Source organism: Balaenoptera musculus, chromosome 3 (assembly GCF_009873245.2).
Source record: "Balaenoptera musculus isolate JJ_BM4_2016_0621 chromosome 3, mBalMus1.pri.v3, whole genome shotgun sequence".
NCBI classification, from domain to species: Eukaryota; Metazoa; Chordata; class Mammalia; order Artiodactyla; family Balaenopteridae; genus Balaenoptera; species Balaenoptera musculus.
The window spans coordinates 41,919,723-41,937,764 of record NC_045787.1 but is presented as its reverse complement, the minus strand read 5'-3'; the positions used below and the strand labels follow the sequence as shown (position 1 = coordinate 41,937,764).

At 36.7% G+C, this 18,042-nt stretch overlaps 2 protein-coding genes across 10 annotated transcripts in view; both read right to left on the bottom strand.

Annotated features, from left to right (window-relative positions):
• IL31RA (interleukin 31 receptor A) overlaps nucleotides 1-6,655 on the bottom strand; it is a 60,931-nt gene extending 54,276 nt beyond the window's left edge. Inside the window, 1 exon segment of the mRNA XM_036847264.1 lies at nucleotides 6,352-6,655. Within this exon segment, the coding sequence (XP_036703159.1) occupies nucleotides 6,352-6,655 (304 nt within the window).
• Nucleotides 6,656-10,124: 3,469 nt separating this feature from the next.
• Nucleotides 10,125-18,042, bottom strand: part of DDX4 (DEAD-box helicase 4) — a 66,755-nt gene continuing 58,837 nt past the window's right edge. For 7 of the 9 annotated variants that reach the window (XM_036846801.1, XM_036846800.1, XM_036846806.1 and 4 more), the window contains 4 exons: nucleotides 13,075-13,174; nucleotides 12,088-12,358; nucleotides 11,504-11,614; nucleotides 10,125-10,828 (listed from right to left, as the gene is read on the bottom strand). In XM_036846801.1, coding sequence (XP_036702696.1) covers nucleotides 10,742-10,828; nucleotides 11,504-11,614; nucleotides 12,088-12,358; nucleotides 13,075-13,174 — 569 coding nt within the window. In that variant the 3' untranslated portion in view covers nucleotides 10,125-10,741. The remainder of the gene's footprint in view (nucleotides 10,829-11,503; nucleotides 11,615-12,087; nucleotides 12,359-13,074; nucleotides 13,175-18,042) is intronic. The other 2 variants (XM_036846809.1, XM_036846805.1) reach the window with 1 other exon arrangement.

The following is an 18,042-nucleotide window of genomic DNA, read 5'->3' as shown; positions in this document are numbered from 1 at the left end:
AAGCTGTCACTGTTTGCAGATGACATGATACTATACATAGAGAATCCTAAAGATGCCACCAGAAAACTACTAGAGCTAACCAATGAATTTGGTAAAGTAGCAGGATACAAAATTAATGCACAGAAATCTCTTGCATTTCTATACACTAACGATGAAAAATCTGAAAGTGAAATTAAGAAAACATTCCCGTTTACCACTGCAACAAAAAGAATAAAATATCTAGGAATAAACCTATCTAAGGAGACAAAAGACCTGTATGCAGAAAATTATAGGACACTGATGAAAGAAATTAAAGATGATACAAATAGATGGAGAGATATACCATGTTCTTGGATTGGAAGAATCAACATTGTGAAAATGACTCTACTACCCAAAGCAATCTACAGACTCAGTGCAATCCCTATCAAACTACCACTGGCATTTTTCACAGAACTAGAACAAAAAATTTCACAATTTGTATGGAAACACAAAAGACCCCGAACAGCCAAAGCAATCTTGAGAACGAAAAATGGAGCTGGAGGAATCAGGCTCCCTGACTTCAGACTATATTACAAAGTTACAGTAATCAAGACAGTTTGGTACTGGCACAAAAACAGAAATATAGATCAATGGAACAGGATAGAAAACCCAGAGACAAACCCACGCATATATGGTCACCTTATCTTTGATAAAGGAGGCAAGCATATACAGTGGAGAAAAGACAGCCTCTTCAATAAGTGGTGCAGGGAAAAATGGACAGGTACTTGTAAAAGTATGAAATTAGAACACTCCCTGACACCATACACAAAAATAAACTCAAAATGGATTAAAGACCTAAGTGTAAGGTGAGACACTATCAAACTCTTAGAGGAAAACACAGGCAGAACACTCTATGACATAAATCACAGCAAGATCCTTTTTGACCCAGCTCCTAGAGAAATGGAAATAAAAACACAAATAAACAAATGGGACCTAATGAAACTTAAAAGCTTTTGCACAGCAAAGGAAACCATAAACAAGACCAAAATACAACCCTCAGAATGGGAGAAAATATTTGCAAATGAAGCAACTGACAAAGGATTAATCTCCAAGATTTACAAGCAGCTCATGCAGCTCAATAACAAAAAAAACAAACAACCCAATCCAAAAATGGGCAGAAGACCTAAATAGACATTTCTCCAAAGAAGATATACAGATTGCCAACAGTCACATGAAAGAATGCTCAACATCATTAATCGTTAGAGAAATGCAAATCAAAACTACAATGAGATATCATCTCACACCAGTCAGAATGGCCATCATCAAAAAATCTATAAACAGTAAATGCTGGAGAGGGTGTGGAGAAAAGGGAACCCTCTTGCACTGTTGGTGGGAATGTAAATTGATACAGCCACTATGGAGAACAGTATGGAGGTTCCTTAAAAAACTAAAAATAGGGACTTCCCTGGTGGCTCAGTGATTAAGAATCCGCTTGCCAATGCAGGGGACATGGGTTTGAGCCCTGGTCCGGGAAGATCCCACATGCCGCGGAACAACTAAGCCCGTGCGCCACAACTACTGAGCCTGCACTCTAGAGCCCATGAGCCACAACTACTGAGCCTGCGTGCCACAACTACCGAAGCCCGTGCACCTAGAGCCCAGGCTCCGCAACAAGAGAAGCCACCGCAATGAGAAGCCCGTGCATTGCAACAAAGAGTAGCCCCCGCTCACCGCAACTAGAGAAAGCCCTCATGCAGCAACAAAGACCCAACGCAGCCAAAAATAAATAAATAAATAATAAATAATTAAAAGAAAAAAAAACTAAAAATAGAACTACCATACGACCCAGCAATCCCACTACTGGGCATATACCCTGAGAAAACCGTAATTCAAAAAGAGTCATGTACCAAAATGTTCATTGCAGCTCTATTTACAATAGCCAGGACATGGAAGCAACCTAAGTGTCCATCATCGGATGAATGGATAAAGAAGATGTGGCACATATATACAATGGAATATTACTCAGCCATAAAAAGAAATGAAATGGAGATATTTGTAGTGAGGTGGATGGAGTTAGAGTCTGTCATACAGAGTGAAGTAAGTCAGAAAAAGAAAAACAAATACAGTATGCTAACACATATATATGGAATCTAAGGGGAAAAAAAAAGGTCATGAAGAACCTAGTGGCAAGACGGGAATAAAGACACAGACCTATTAGAGAATGGACTTGAGGATATGGGGAGGGGAAGGGGTGAGATGTGACAGGGTGAGAGAGTGGCATGGACATATATACACTACCAAATGTAAAACAGATAGCTAGTGGGAAGCAGCCGCATAGCACAGGGAGATCAGCTCTGTGCTCTGTGACCACGTAGAGGGGTGGGATAGGGAGGGTGGGAGGGAGGGAGATGCAAGAGGGAAGAGATATGGGAACATATGTATATGTATAACTGATTCACTTTGTTATAAAGCAGAAACTAACACACCATTGTAAAGCAATTATACTCCAATAAAGATGTTAAAAAAAAAAAAGTTTTAGTATCAAAAAGTCCTGAAATATTAATGAAAGATAAATTTTATTACCTTATCCTAAATTACATTTCATAAATGTAAGATATTACATAAATAAAATTACACTGGATAAGAGCTTTCACCAAAGCATTTTAAGCCATCACAAAGTAGATTTATTATCATTATCTTTTATGGTTACTCTCCAACTCCTACAGCACAGGCAGGTTGCAGAAACACAGAATAGGGAGGTATCTTATTTAATATCTTCTTAGCAGTTTACACAGGTTCCTTGCTACTTGAAACAAATCAAGAATTTAGTCTTTGTCCTGACTGAGTTTAGTACAGAAATCCAGTGACTGTTCCTAAGAACATCCCATTTCACCAGTATTGGCAGAGACTGCTAGCTGATTCCCAGTTTCCTGGGTGTACAGAAAAGGTTACTTTACCTAGTCTCCCTTACAATTAGATGTGACTAAATTCTCAACAGTGGAACGTGAGAAGAGATCTATATGCCATTTCCTTGCCTAATCCATAAAAATCTTCCATATGTGCACCTCTGCCTTCCCCCACCCACCTCTTCCCCTTTTCCTGGTTTGATGAAGAGAAGCATAAAGACCTTGGAAGCCATGTACCAAAGATCGCAGAGCCACATGATGCAAGAAGCCTGAAGTCCTAAGTAACAATTTGAGAGGCCACCTACCTTGCAGGAACACCCTCCTTGGATAGTTAGGTGAGCAAAAACCTACTTCTATCTTTTTAAGTCACTGAAGTTTTGGGAGTTGTAAAAGCAGCTAGTGTCATTCTAGTAGATATAATCAGTGACTCAAAAAACGATAAATCATTTCACAATTCTTGGTGTCACCACCAAGCAGCAAGATAGCACCCCACCCCTTGATTCCACCTTTTCTCCACCCCCTTTTACCACTCCCAGGTGTACTGTTGCGAAGACTGTGACTGGGTAGACATGTAAACAGGTGAAGAAAGAATGAAATAAATGACCGACACATGAAAAGGTGCTCGACATCACTAATCATCAGGTAAACATAAATAAAAACCACAGTAAATGGTTAGAATTTTAAAAGCCAGCAATACCAAAAAATGGTGAGGATGTGAAGCAAATGGAACACTCTTACAATGCTGGTGACTATAATAAATGATTCAACCATTTTGGAAAACTCTGTTTCTAATAAAGTTAAACACATACCTACCCTATGATCCAGCAATTCCACTCCTAGGTACATGCCTAAGAGAACTGAGGGCTGTGCTCACCAAAAGACTTGCAGTAGAATACTCATAGAAGCTTTATTTATAGTAGTTAAAAACTGGGAACAACTCAAATGCCCATCAACAAGAAATTGGAAAAACAATTTATAGTATATTCACATGACAGAACACCACACAATACAAGAGACCTACTGATACACACAACATGGATGAATCTCACAAACACTATCCTAAACAAAACCAAAAACAAAAGAGAGCATACTCTATGATTCCATTTATATAGAATTCAGGAACAAATATAATTTATGGTTATAAAAATCAGAATAGTGGTTACCTCTGGGCAAGGGAGTTGAGTGCAAAGGGGCAAGACGGTGATAGAAATGTTACCCATCTTGATTCACACAATGGTTTTAAGTATATGTAGGTAACAATTTAAGCCATACACTAAATATCTGTGCATTTTATAATATGAAAATCTTATTTCAAATAAAAAGATTAAAAAGTTAACCTGTCCCAAAGCACACAACTAGTAAGATGTTGAGCTCGGGTTTAAACTTAGGTCAATCTGAGTCTTCTGACTTGAGTAGGGTTCACTTTCCTACCCAATTATATACAGAGAAAACTACAAGAAGACTGTTACTACTTATTTTAAATATGTGATTAGCATCATTCTCTCTACATATTTCATTCATAATATCCATATTATGATAAACTGCGCTTATTTTGGCACCAAAACAGTCTATACTTCAAACGCTGGTTTTAACTTTGTGGCACTATAGCAGCAGTAATTCTGTCTACAGAATTGAAATAAATGATTGAAACCAAACTTTCCACCATCCCCCATGACTAGTAATACAGTAAGATAATTCAGCTGAAGAACAAACATGTTAAAACTGTCAGAACCTGCACTGCATTTAACTGGCACAAATGCATTAGTTGATTAGTATCTGTACATGCTCCAGTGGTGGAGCATCCTAAGACTGATAAAACAATCGATAGATGAGGTATATAGTAAGATGCAGAAATAGTCAATTAACAAGCGTCACTCATGCCCCTGTGATTATTTATAAGCAATTCAAGCACTATAGTTGCAAATGTGATCTCTGACATATTTCTCAAGAATCAACTATTTATTGAACGTTGATATATCAGCTAGGGACTTCCCTGGTGGCACAGTGGTTAAGAATCTGCCTGCCAATGCAGGGGACATGGGTTCGATCCCTGGTCCGGGAAGACCCCACATGCCGCAGAGCAAGTAAGCCCGTGCGCCACAACTACTGACGCGAGCCACAACTACTGAGCCCGTGTGCCACAACTACTGAAGCCCATGCACCTAGAGCCCGTGCTCTGCAACGAGAGAAGCCACCGCAATGAGAAGCCCGCACACTGCAACAAAGAGTAGGCCGCATGCTGCAACAAAGACCCAACGCAGCCAAAAAATAATTTTTTAAAAAATTTAAAAAAAGATATATCAGCTAATTCAATATTAGAATAAGATGAACATAAAAATACAAGTGCACCAGCATTTGGCTCTGATACCCTGCATTCTTACACAAAGCTGCCTCTTTAACAGTATTTTATTGTAACTGCATGCACTGACCGTGTGCATCTTCATTGGGTGAACACCGGATGAAGAAAAATCCAGTTACTGTCTTTCTTTTATATAAAAGCAAACTGAGGCATAAAGCAGATCACTGATAGTGCTAGGCAACACCAAGTCAACAAATAAAGCCAATGTTAAGGTTACTCCAACTAGTTCTTTATAATGAAGCATCATCATACCTACCTTGTCACACAGGAGCTTCTCGCCCTACACATACAAGTTTTTGAGTATTTTAAACTGCTCTTATTTCTGTTGAGAATTTACCCCCCACATGGTAACCCCCTTCCAAAACTAAGGAGAAAATCAAGTTAAATAGATAGAGCCAAGACTTTGGGAGAATTAACAAGTTCATATACACAGAAGGGGAGAAAAAGTTGGGTTTTGTTCCTGAATGCTGAAAAAGAATTCTACAAACACATGAGACTCCAAATCCAGAAAATACTGACGGCAGAAAAAAATCTTTCAAGGAATTCTCACATGCAAAATCCCCCCGGAGAAAAGAAGATTTCAATACCCTACGCTGACAATTTGGCAATCTTCTAAATTACAGCAAAACAAGTAATGAGTCGCTTAAAGGATTAACCTGAATCGCCAGACCCCAAGCTCTAGGACAAATCATTTGCTCACCGCAATTTCCAGCCTCCGCAGTGTCTCAGCACACTAACCCTGCTGTTTCCCCCCCTCCAACCCACACACCCCCACCCCCATTCTCTCTTCACGAGGAATTCCTCGGGGCACCACCAACTGTCTCTAAAGCAGGAGTCATTTAATCTTCGGTTCCCGGGCCCTTTCGCTGGGTCTATGAATGGCTTTTACATAGGTTGATAAATCCCCCGATATTTGAAGTAAAACTTGGGTCGATAACCTACGTGATCCAAAGTGATTCGGAGCTGCGATTCTAAAGGGAGGGCCGGAGGAAAGCCCCGCGGTGCCAGCCCACCACGCGCGTGCGCACGCCCCACACTCACCTGGACTTGGTCAGCCGGAGCTCCCGGCGGCAGGGACGCCTTCGTAGCAGCTGCTCATCCCTGTCCCTCAGATCCCATAAGGCCAACCTCCGGCTCCGTCCCGGGGGGAAGGCTCCTGCCGCCCCACGCCCCCAGTACTAGTTGGCATTCCCCAGCCGCGGCCGCGGAGAGAGCGCTGCCAGGTCCGGGAGAGAAAGGACCACCAGGTCAGGGCCGCCCCCGGGGGCCGCCTCCACGAGCCGGAGCCGGGATGCAGACGAAGCTGCTTTCCAGCACTGGCTGCTTCGAGGTGGCCACAGCCGCACACAGCCGTCTGGCCGCCGAGGCTTGGCTCTCTGCTGGCCGGATCGTAAAACGAGCGCCTTATCTCACCACCAGCACCGTGGGACATAATACGAGTCCATTCTGGACTTCTACAAAGGAGGTACTAGGTTTCCTGTTCTGCGTGGGGTACAGCGGGGAAATCTAAAGCCAACATTGAACATAGGCAGCCCCTGTCGACCACAGCATCATGCACGCTGTTGTGTGGCTGAAATTCTAATAAGTGACATTTTAAACATTTAAAAATCTATAAAGAGCGCACAAACCAAACAACATGAAAAGCTGTCTTCTCCCGAATTAGGGGACCAATAAAGAGATTATACAAACAGCTCAAAGTGTAAAGCTAGGGGAAAGGTGGGAGGGTAAACTTATGCTGCTGCCCTATGACGAAATGTTATCAATGCTGAAAAGTTAAATCAGAAAACGAGGACTATTCTACCCCAAGACCCTAACAGACAAATGCAGTAGGTAAGTCATGTACCCAGTACGAAATCAGGACCATTCTTCATCTTTATTCTCTACCAACATCACCAGTATTCCCAAACCTTCACTGGTACAGCTGATACTTGATATTCCACATTTTGAGCTTCCCACTTTAGGCCAGAACCTTTGACTCCTTAAAATGCAAAGAATTCAATAGAAGAAAATCTAAACTTTATTATTCACATCTCAACCTATCCCTTCTCTTGAGAGGAGGCCTTGATGAACAGAGTTAGAGAGGAGAGGGCACTAGACTCTAGGGGTTGGGGGGAAAGGCACAAAAATGAACAGATTACTGAATTTGACTAAAGCCAGCGTTCAATATACATACAACATAGAAGCTGATAAAGGCTTACGATTTCTGATGCCAAGCAGCAGGAAAACAAACGCTTAATGCAAAAAAAAAAAAAGATTTCTCAGGTTAAATTACAAGGATTAAACAAGTATTAGTAAAGCAGAACATTCATTATTAAGCAACATTTAGAAAAACAAAAGAAAATAAGATTGGAAATAAAATATAATTGCTAAAAATGTTTTAAACGGGTTTAAAGACAGTAAGTATTCTACCAGAACATAAGCAAAAAGATGAAAAAACATGAACGATAGGAGATTTAGAGATTAATTTTGCAGTTCTAGCATCTGATTAATAGAAGTTCCATAAAGAAAGAACAGAGAAAGCTTAGGAAAAATTATCAAAGAAATAACAACACATGCCCAGGGATCTGCAAAGCACACCAAGTACTCGCCAAAATTAAAATGTCCACTCATAAAATTTAACAACACCAACATATTTGGGGATCTAGCTTCCAGACAATACTAACTTTGAACCCAGAAAGGTAATAATATGATGAAAAGGGCATGTTTCTTCTCCCAACAAGGAAAAAGAAAGACAATCAAACTACAGGGTAAATAAATTGCTCTAAGAGTATGGCCCACGGTTAAAGCAAACTGGTATGTGAAATGGTTTTGATCAATTTTCACTTGACCCTGGCATTGATAATAATTATAATAATTCTCCCTTGAAACACAGAGGTGACAAAATTGGAAAAATAGTAAAGATAATCAGACTATGTTAACTGGCCCATTCAGAGAACAATATTTGTATAATGTAAACCCTGTCTATTGATTTCCAATTTTAGAATCAACCTGTAGATATAACAAGGGAGACTTTTGTTATAGAATAGAATGCAAATATTAGCTTTGGAAATGTAAATGTATAGTTTACAGATGTTGTAATATAAAAACAGAAATGGAAGGAAAATGGTGCCTTTATCATCATCTCACAAAGTGTACTTCTAGCTAAAGTTACCATTTTTTTCTTCTTTTGCTTTCTCTTTTTATTTTATCTACTACATAAGATGATGATTACTGCAGTAATCATTTCACAATACAGTATAAGCCAGACCATTATGCTCATTATGCACCTTCAACTTATACAGTGATGTATAATAATTATATCTCAATAAAACTTGAAAAACATAATAAAGTTACCAAGGAAGTAAGAGTGAGGTGAGTGATCTTTATCTATCACACACAAAGTCAATAGAAGTCTAAACTTGGTGAGACAAAAACAAAATATACGACGGCAACCATTGTAAATGATTAAAGGTATTTGTGGGATGTGGAATAGCAATTTAGAAAGGGAGAGGCAGCAGAACATTGCTATTATTAATCTTTCTATAGAATTCTTTTTTCTAGTCATATGTGTATCGTTACTTTGATATTTTTTAAAGAAATTATTCAAATCTATACCTAGAAATGAGGAAAGTAATTGAACACTGGGACATTTACAGTTGGTTTATAATGATGGTAGGATCATGTATGATTTTCTTTCTCTTTTTACATTTGTTTCAGTAATGCTATTATGGTAAATTTGACAAATCAAGCAAATTCAAAAAAAGTTTTAAGGCAATCAGGCTATGACCAAGAAGCTCTTTGAGGAAATGAAAAAAAAAAAAAAAAACAGAAATGACTTATAAATGCTCTTTGTAAACAAAACAAACTGGAAATTAGCCTTTCCCAGAAGTGAGATTAACAGTACAAGTTAAATATTCCCCCTTTTTTTTTCTTTTTTCCAGCTTGTGGGATCTTAGTTCCCCTGACCAGGGATCAAACCCAGGCCCCTGGCAGTGAAAGCACAGAGTCCTAACCACTGGACCACAAGGGAACTCCTGCCCCATGCTTTTTAAAATTGAACCTCCCTTTTTGAGTTGTCTGTTCTCTGTGCATTGGTCTAATAGAATTCCTAAATATCCACATATAAATAACTATACACTGATAAGCCACTGTAGTCACAGTAATACTTTTCCTTGTCTACTGTTTAACCTTTTTATATAAGCAACTAATTCTTTTGTGATCAAATCTGTTTGTTGTTTCCATCATGACTTCTGTCCTTTGAGCTTAATGTCAACTCTCATTCCCAATTCAAAGGTTTAATATTTAACTGTATTTTTCTGTAGTTGTAATTTTTTATGTAATTCACATAGGGCTGATATTTAATATGGCATGGGGTAGGCATCTAACTAGTTATCCCAACAGAATCTGTTGAATATTCCACTCCTCTTTTCATATGTGATGCCTCATTTATTAACCAAATTCCTATAACAAGACATATATGTTGGGGAAATGTTGCTTTGGATATTTTAAGTGATAAAAACATACATTTGAAACGGATTATTTTTGTCCCCCTTATATTTACGTCTCACTTGTTTTATGTCCTAATGTTTTGGTTCACTCATTTAATGATTTATTAAGAATTTCTTACATTCTAGACATAGTAAGTTTAAGATATATAATGGTAAATGAAAAAAACAGAGTTCTTTCCCTCAATATTAAAATATCAAAAAATTATAACAGTGAACAGCAATGTTTTTTATTGATATACTTTGAGTTCAAAGAATGACATTATTACATCTGTGTATTAATGTATATTATACATATTCAACTTATATGACTTTTTGTTCACTTCATTGGTTTCACAAGACTCAATAAAATTTCAAAAGACTGGAGTTGAGAACTATGACCTGTAACAAGAAAAATTAAAAGTGCTGTTGGAAAACTTAGGGGGAAAAGAGTTTCATCCTTTATTTTCAAGGAATGGCTATATAGTATAACTACAAACAGTTGTATCATTGAGTACAGAGCTCACATTGCAAACATTTAACTATGTTCATCATGTATCTGATGATATAAAATCAAAATTACTTTTAAAAGCTTGTCTTTCACTATATGTGTCATGAAAATCATGTCATTATATTTCAGTGACTCACTATTGTTTAAAGGCTCCTTTTAAGTAAAAATAGGACCCAATAATTTTTAACCAAAAGTGTATCCTTTGTCCTGTTTGTTAAAGGATCAATAAACACTATACTAAGACATGGCATTTAGACATAAAATATGTCTAAAACCCCTGAAGAATACAATAAAAATAAGCAAGACATTTAGAATGCTTTAATCTTTCCAGTTAACACCATTTGTATCAGTAACTGCAACGTTGTAACTTTTAGCATTTCACATAACTAGTCAGTAAAGATGTTTTTTTAAGGGTGGGAGTAAGAACAGAGGACAGGAGAAACAAGAGTGTCAGGTTTCATACTTCTATTAAAAAAATCAAAAATCAAAACTATTTTCTTCTCTGCATCAAAACTGTACCACAAACTTGAAGGTTGTTTTAGCTTTAATCCCATGACTCATCATCTACTGGATTAGGAGCTTGTGAAGAAGAAAACCCTGCTGCGTTCAAAGAGCTCTTGCCCTGGTAATTCTTAAAAAAAAAAAAAAAAAAGAAACAAACATTTAATTTTATGTAGCTTTAAAGTTACATTGCCTAGCCTGAGAGCAGAGACTCAAGCTTTCCACCATGTCTTCCCCAAATATACAAAAAATTTCATTCCAACTGAATCCAATCCATTTGAAAAAAGGTATAAACCTGGAAAGTCTAAATGCACAGAGGATTTCAAGAAAAATTTAAGCCAATAGTTTTGGCAAGTGGAAAAACAAAGCTCTTCACTTCAATGAATAAGCATAAATATTTAATGATGAGTATGCTCACTGTTTCTGTATAAAAATGATGTTGCCTATAAACTGACAACAGAAAAGATATGCAACCACATCTCTATTATTTTCTTACTTAATAATGTGGTCAGAATTCAAAAAATAAAGAATTCCTACAAAAATCTCAGAAGATCCTAAATTAGAATTCAAAATGCCAGCAGAATTGGGAAAGGAAGGTGTCTGAGCATAAATCTCAAACTCCTCACCTTTAAGACCAAAACTATATAATATGTATATAAAATTTTTAGAGAACTATTGAAGTATTCTTCTAGGTATGAAAATAATGGAATAGGTAAATTATTGAATGTTATAGTTACTTCACAATAGCACAACATTTACAAAGAAAAACTAAAAGCCAAGTTCTAAATTTTTCCCTTCAACTAACCTTTCTAGTATCAATTGATACAAACACATTTCCTCTTGTACTACCACTGAAGCCAGGAACATACATACTAAAGGCAATTTCTTCCAACCATGCAGGAACATCCTGTTGAGCCTTTAAAAGAAAAAATTAACTTCATATACAACATGCATAAAGTCTCAAAGATTGGCACAGTTTACTTTTCCTTAAAATACATATATATAGGGGCTTCCCTGGTGGTGCAGTGGTTGAGAATCTGCCTGCCAATGCAGGGGACACGGGTTCAAGCCCTGGTCTGGGAAGATCCCACATGCCGCAGAGCAACTAGGCCCGTGAGCCACAACTACTGAGCCTGCGCATCTGGAGCCTGTGCTCCGCAACAAGAGAGGCCGCGATAGTGAGAGGCCCGCGCACCGCGATGAAGAGTGGCCCCCGCTTGCCACAACTAGGGAAAGCCCTCGCACAGAAACGAAGACCCAACACAGCCAAAAATAAATAAATTAATTAATAGAATGTTTTTAAAAAAAAAAAAACATATATATAAAATGTCCGCTTTCAATGACAAGGTAAGAACACTATCCATTCAGTTTTAAAAATTAAAAACTTACATCTGACAGTACTTTCACTAGAGGCTGTGCTAAATGGTTATCTGATTCAGTATCAAAAAAGGAAATAGCTCTGCCAGTATTTCCACAACGACCAGTACGCCCAATTCGATGAACATATTCATCAGTGGTAGAAGGGAGATCAAAATTGATAACATGCTGAACATTTTCAATATCCAGCCCTCGGGCAGCTACTGAAGTAGCAACAAGAACTGGGCACTTTCCACAGCGGAAATCTCCAAGGGCTTGTTCTCTCTCTCTCTGTTCTCGATCACTTGAAAGAAGATAAAGCATGTATTAGGACAGCTCTTATGAAAATTATTTAAAAGAACCACTGAAGTTTGACACATAAATTTCTTCTTAATAACAGTAAAAAATCGCAACATTTAACATTAATGTCTACTTCTTACATACCAAGTATTATACTAATTCCTTTCAAGTCATAATTTAATTTGATTCTCATAATACTACTTTGAGGTTAGGACAATTAACCCCATTTGCAGATGAGGTTAAGGTGACAGCTAATACATAGAGCCAAACTACAAACTCAAATATGACAAACATCAAATCTTACCTATTAATAATTTCTTTCTAGTCTTGACAAAAAATATACAACTACTTGATCAGAATGCCACCTCAAAAATTACCGCTTTTTAAAAAGCATAATCTCTGAATTCTATATATTCACTGATTAATCAGAAAGATTAGATTCAGCTAAAGAAACACCTAGATCTAAGTATCAGAGAGTCTTTTAAATGAGATGTCTTGAGAAGTTACCATTCCTCATAATAAAGAGTCTAAGACGCACCTTTAACTCGCCCATCCCCGCCACTTGGTTCTTATAAAAACTTAAAATGAAGATGAAGAATAACAGCTTAGATCTTGAGATCTTAATTCTAGGATTTTATACTAGTTAAATATACTGACATTTCTTAACAAATGACAAACAGAAGTTACCTCCTTACTAGGAAATCATATTAATCTACTCACCCGTGAATACTTGTTGTTGATATTTTTTCTTGACAAAGAAAAGTGGCAATAAAATCTGCTTTTTTCTTGGTTTCAACAAAGACCATAGTTCTTTCATCTCCTACAAGACAATGAAACAATGATTAACATTCAAACTACAAAATTAGGAAAAGAAAAAAAAAGGGTAGGGTGAGTAGGAAACTGTCTCATCCACCACTGTATTCCTAGCACCTAGACTCAGGCCTAACAGGTAATAGTAACTCAAATATTTCCTGAATGGATGAATGTCAAAGATAGAGAGACAAGGACTTTTTCCTACTTTAGGACTAAAAAAAAAAAAAAAATCAGCTTGCCCTTTGCCTTCCTAAGCCAACCAAGAAGTAGAGACTTAGGGAAAGATAAATGATATCTACCTGCCAACTCTTAACAGTTCCACAAATTTGTCTCAGGCCCTTCATTTCCCTCGCTATAAATAAATGCCTTTGTTCTTTACTTCCCAAGATCATAGAATCTTTTATTCTACCTTGACTACCAGAGGTATTCATAATAATGGCATCCAACCCAGGGCTGACAAACTCTACAATATTCCATGTTCCAACATTATCTCTTAATTCAAACCCCTTAATCCCCAAAGTATCTTATATATACAGAAAATTATCCCAGGGCCTTAACGCATTAAAGAATATTTCCTTGTTATCTTATAAGTATTTAATTGGTTGAAATTCAAGCATGAGCCAGAGACTTTTCCACACAAGGAACTTTTCTGTAAAATGTTAGAGAGGAAAGATATTTATAGCCTTAATGAAAGTAAGAAGGTATTACATTTCATAATCCCACTCCCCCATCTTCCTATGAGCTGGCTTCATTTATTCAACAAATATTTAGTGCCTAGTAGATGCCAGTAACTATTCTAGGTGTTGAAAACACAGCAATAAAACAAAGCCCCTTCACTCACTGTGGGGAGGCAAATAATAAATATTATGCATTAAGTCTAAAAAGGAAAAAAAATCAGCAGAATAAAGGGCCCAAGTGGACTGATGTACCCTCTCTAATTAGATGACATCTGAGTAGAGATATTATTAAAATAAGTGAACTATTCAGATACCCGAGGAAACAGTATTACAAGCCAGAGGGTAAGAACAAATATAAAGGATCAGATCTAAGGTATGGGTGTTCTTGGTGTGCTCAAAAAAAAAAAAAAAAAAAAAAAGAAAAAGGTCCCCATGTGGTTTTTATGTTCTAGGCAGAGGGAACATCAAGAGCAAAGGCAATGAGGCAGAACCATGTCTGCTATGTGTGGGGAACAGTAACGAGCAAAGTGCGCCTGGAATAGGGTGAGCAAGGGAGAGCAGTAGGATTTGAAGACAGAGGGGTAATGGAGGCCATATCATGAAGGGCCTTGGAAACCACTGAAAGATCCTTACTTTGAGAAGGGAAGCCACTGGGTTTGGAGAAAAGAAGTGGAAAGATCTGATCTTTGTTTTAACTGAGCAGCTGATGGGTTCTGATATACTTTGATGCTAGATAGAAACAAGAGGGTTTTGCTAACAGATCAGATGTGTACACTGGAGAAAGAAATCAAGGATGCCTCAGATTTTGTGTCTGAGCCACTGGAAGAATGGAACAAACACTAAGTGAGATAGGAGGACTGCAAGAAAGGAAGGTTTAGGGGTGATATTTAATTATCAATAAATCACAGATATCTATTAGACAACCAGGTAGGAACTCAATAGAGCAACTGATTCTTACAGTAATAAATGAGTTATATCCTTGAGACATAGTCATTTTATTTATTAGAGAGTAATAATTTTATGTTTTATCAAAAATTACCTTTCAATCCAACAAGATGCCCAATGCCAAAACTGATAAATTTGATAGTCAGTTACCTAATACTACTGTGTAGCTTAAAGCCTCGATTTCATCTTTTCTTGGTTCCCAGTGTGAATCCCAAATGGTAATAAAAATTTAACTCCGCTGACACTTCTCTAGTTTTTTTCCTCTACTGATTTGGTATTTTTTCTCCTTCAGACAATAAGCTATACCCCTTTGGTGGCAGCAATAATGCAAATTTAGTTTTATGAGCAGACCATCTGGTGATCTTTGTAAATGGATTAATGCATTATAGTTACGTATTTTGTTGGGTGAAAAATAACAGACAATTCATCTTGTTAGCCTTTTTTGACTATTAGTCCATTGTGAACTAAAATCAATTAATAATCTAAAAAGAATTCTAGCTTTGGTAGTTAGATTGCAATTTTTTGTATTTCTGTGTTTACTCTTTACCTGTGGCTGAAGTGGTAGAACTGAAGCTATAAGCTCTTTATGTATCTATAATTCAGAAAGGGCTTTACCCACCACTATGAATAATCATTATGTTAATACTCTATGGAGAGTATTAACAAATTATAAAGTCTCTTAAAGGAGCTCAATTCTGATTGGTTTACAGAGATAAATTAGAGAATTTATAGAGATAAATATTCCTAAAATTCCTGGAAAATAAAGAAATTGACTCATAATACTTTAACTATATTAAACTTTTTAAAAAGAATTCTTCCTATAGGAGCTAAAGCAGAAATATTTTAAGATTTCAGGTTCCCATAATTAAGTGAAATCTTTGGTAAACAAGACTAACTTACTTGGTTTTAAAAATACAAATGTACTTTCTCGAATTTATCAGTGTTAAGTAGAAAACAAACATGTATCTTATTTTACTTGGGTTTTTCTTAATGTATAGAGATTTGCCAGTCAAAATAACTAATATTCTCCATAATGTTTAAGAGAATGAAAATGTAAATCCGTGTTCAACTAAACTGACTATTCAGCACTATCTACTGTTTTGTATACTGTCATCTGGAAGATAATTTCCAAGATCTTTGGCTTTAGATAACTTAAAATAGTAGACTATATTGAGTTAATTAACTCAATAATCACTGAATATAGGATAGAATTCTCAAACATTAATTACTAAACATAAGTTTATGTCCTTTTGCTTGTTATTTTTCATATACTATAGAGAGGCAATATCTTTGAGTCATATTAATAAACCTACTCAATTTTGCTACTTTAAGTGTAAAAGAATATGTGTGGTGTAGAAAGATATATGTGTGGTACAAAAGTTCATGAGCTCTGGTAGTCAGCTACAATGTTTGTGTATGACATCTCTCAATTGTCCATCCCTGCCTCTAGTTTACTCTCTGAAATAGAAGTTACTACGGTTAAAAGTAATAATTAACATAAGTGGTTGAGACTACACTTGGAGTAATAGTGACCAAGAAATATAAACCATTTGTGTGTTTGTTTTTCAAGAAAAAAGCAAAGATGATCACTAACGAGCACACCCTTCAGGGTTGTCTGTGCCTTTTACTGTCTTTATTTACTGTCTTTATTTTTTTATACCTCTACTGCAACTGAGAGCAATGCAAATGATTCTTATCAATAAAAATACAAATGAAAATTTTCCCTCAAATGTAACTGATTATTGCTTTGTGGATACTGACCACTTTTGCATCTATTTGTAAATCCATCTTAGCTTTCCTGATATCCTACACATAAATGTGTTCTTTGGGGACTTCCCTGGTGGTCCAGTGGTAAAGAATCCGCCTTCCAATGCAGCGGGTTCGATCCCTGGTCAGGGAACTAAGAGCCCACATGCCACGGGGCAACTAAGCCTGCGCACCACAACTACCGAGCCCACGCGCCCCAATGAGAGAGCCCGCGTGCCGCAAACTACAGAGCCCATGTGCTCTGGAGCCCGCACGCCACAACTAGAGAAGAGAAGGCCTGCACGCGAAAGAGAAGCTCACGTGCCACAACGAAAGATCCCGCATGCCTCAACTAAGACCCAACACAGCCAAAATAAATAAATAAATAAACATAAATGTGTTCTTTGAATTCTCCTTAGAATTGGCTGTAACATCTTACTAGCTCCCTTTGTAATTAATGAGCTCAATAAAATCTTTGACACCTGTTCATTTAAAATTATGAAAAGGCAGATGGTATACTACTATGAAATAATGAAACCTACACATTTTAAAGGCAGAAGAGGAAAGCTAGCAGATTTAAGTTAACGATTAGAAAAACAGATAAATTATATGAACAAAAATACGTAAAGTACTAGGATATATGGCATGACATTTCCATGCAAAGTAAAAAAAAAAAAAAGGACGAGAATAATAAACTCTAAACTACTAAACATTTAACTGTTTAAATAATACAGAAGTATACCAATAGTGCTTATACACTGATCTCAGCATTTTGAAACACTCTTTTCAGTAGAATTATTTTCTAAATAAACTTTATTCCACAAATTCATATATTAAAGTCTTAAAGGTAATTATACTAGAAATGTGCTCTAACTTCAGCAAAACCATATATTGCTTGTCTCCTGCTACATTGGAACTTCAATTTATACTGGGCAAGTTACCTGACATCTCTGTATTTCAGTGTCCTCATCCTTAAAATGGGGGATAACAAAACCCACCTCAGAAGGTTGTTTTGAGAATTAAATGAGTTAACACATGTAAAACAATCAGAACAGTATGTGGCCTATAGCAGTTATTTTTATTTTGCATGCCAGAGTATATGTTATGATACATATCATGAAGCAAACTAGTAACATTTCTCAAACTCAAGATGAGTATTTGGTTTTTAAAAGTTTTTTTAATATAAAACTCAGGAGAAAACTGAAGACTAGAAACCTTTAAAGAGTGAGTGCTTTCTAAAACAACTTTTTTTTTTCTTATTGTTGGAAATGAGACAGCTTCCTGCTTTTTCATTCCCCAGTCCCAACACTGACATTCAAACTGAAACAGACTTACTAAAATGGAGGATGAGGAGAATGGACACATATAAGTAAATTTAGCCTGTGAGGTAACAAAAGGGTATTAAAAGGCCACATTAGAAAATTTTATTTCAAGGCACAAACTAAAGCTATCTCAATCAAAGAAATACAACTTTCTATTGAAAAAAAAAATTTTTTTTTTTTTGAGG